We start from the raw sequence: 1739 nt of genomic DNA, 5'->3' as shown, positions 1-1739 counted from the left end.
TTGTATATTTAATATAATTGATTTATAATGCATTATTCATGTCATGAATGATTGGTGATTATTTATTTATTTTTATAATGCATGTATTTGTATAATGCATGTATTTATATATATATATATGTATATGTATATGTTAGTTTATTTGTATATTTAATATAATTGATTTATAATGCATTATTCATGTCATTAACTTCAGGAGTTGATTTGCCGAAGATGATTGCATGATACATAAACATGATATATGATATATAATATCGCATGAAACATATGATACACTTTGCATTAAGCTGCTGAAATAAAAGAAACTTCCAGAACAATAATCACAAAATAAAGCTCTTATCACTTTTTTTTTTTTTGATGCTATAGTTTAGTTGGTGCCATTGTGTTTGATTTATTTGTATATTCCTTTATTTCATTTTTTAATTAATTCGTTTTTAATTTAAATTGACCTTTTAGGACAATACAGTGCATTATAAATAAATAAATGCAAACAATACAATACACTGTTACTGTCTCAGAAAGTAAATTTGCAAAGATAGATAGATATAAACAGATATTTTCAGAGACAAATTTCCCATTCTGTGACAATACAGTGTGTATTTATTTGTTTGCAAATTATTTTCATTTATGTATTGTGTCTTTTAATAAAGGCATTGCTCTAAAACTCTAAAGTTCCGTTAAATATTGCAGATGAGAACGTTGTGGACAACAATCTAATGACCATTGGTTTCAACAAAGCTTGTGTGAAGAATGTTTTCACAGTCATCCTCGTCCTCATTTACTTGCTGCTCACTACGGTGGCTGTGTTCTTGGCCTACCAAACCATTTCAGACTTCATGGAGAAGCTCAACCATCCGGTGATGTCTGTTTCATACAAAGAGGTTGAGGAGTTTGCTGCACCAGGTAAGCTATAATACAGTCATTCATGGTATCTCTCAGTATCTGTATGCACAGTATTTTTCAGCATTTTTTTTTTTTTGCAAACAGGAATTGCTTTATATCCCGGGAAGGCACAGTTATTAAGTTGCGTGCATCACTATCACGACAACATTCCACCTCTTGTTGCACTGGACAGACTAAAGGGAAGAAACTGTATAAAAGAGGAGGTTATTTACTACGGGCCATATTCAAACCAGACGCAAGTATGTTTTAGATCTTCCTCAAATTTATTTTGAAGGAATGGTGCTATTAATAATCTATTGACGTCACATGTCTGTGGCAGACGCGAGCCATAGTGGTCAGCGGGCCGACTGACGTGAGGAACCGAGAACTTATATTCCTCCAGTTCAGCCGGAATGAAACCGAAGAGGATTTCAGTGCAATCAGTTACATGATTTTTGCCAAATTTAGCGACATGCTTGAAAGGTAGAGCCATATTGAAATGTTTAGCATGACTCAGCTTTGTTTTACAGTTTGTGTAAATCTCTTTCTCTCACCAGCTCAGATAAAGCTGCTTTTATGATGGACTGTGAAAGGAATTACTCAATGTGGACCTTCTCTGGAGGCTTTCGGACATGGGTCAAAATGTCTTTGGTCAAGACGTCAGGCAGAGGAAATGAATCGGTTGAATTTAGACAGGAGGTCATATATTATTTATAGTACTATTTACCAATCTTTGTCAACTTCAGCAGAATAGTCAGGATCATAACTAGCATAAAAATGAAGACCATCCAGTTTAGGTTTTTCAGTAGCTGATTCTTAAAAGATTACATTTGATCCACAAATATTGAGTATTTGAT

The 1739-nt window shown here is 33.4% G+C and overlaps 1 protein-coding gene across 1 annotated transcript in view; it reads left to right on the top strand.

Moving 5' to 3' along the window:
* LOC107586884 (transmembrane protein 206-like) overlaps positions 1-1739 on the top strand; it is a 12097-nt gene that overhangs the window by 5275 nt on the left and 5083 nt on the right. Inside the window, exons 3-6 of the mRNA XM_016274432.1 lie at positions 691-903; positions 988-1142; positions 1223-1365; positions 1440-1581. Coding sequence (XP_016129918.1) covers positions 691-903; positions 988-1142; positions 1223-1365; positions 1440-1581 — 653 coding nt within the window. The remainder of the gene's footprint in view (positions 1-690; positions 904-987; positions 1143-1222; positions 1366-1439; positions 1582-1739) is intronic.

This window comes from Sinocyclocheilus grahami, unplaced genomic scaffold (assembly GCF_001515645.1).
Source record: "Sinocyclocheilus grahami isolate Dianchi unplaced genomic scaffold, SAMN03320097.WGS_v1.1 scaffold86.1, whole genome shotgun sequence".
NCBI classification, from domain to species: domain Eukaryota; kingdom Metazoa; phylum Chordata; class Actinopteri; order Cypriniformes; family Cyprinidae; genus Sinocyclocheilus; species Sinocyclocheilus grahami.
The sequence above is the reverse complement of the archived record's forward strand: the minus strand, read 5'-3'. Positions and strand labels throughout refer to the sequence as shown.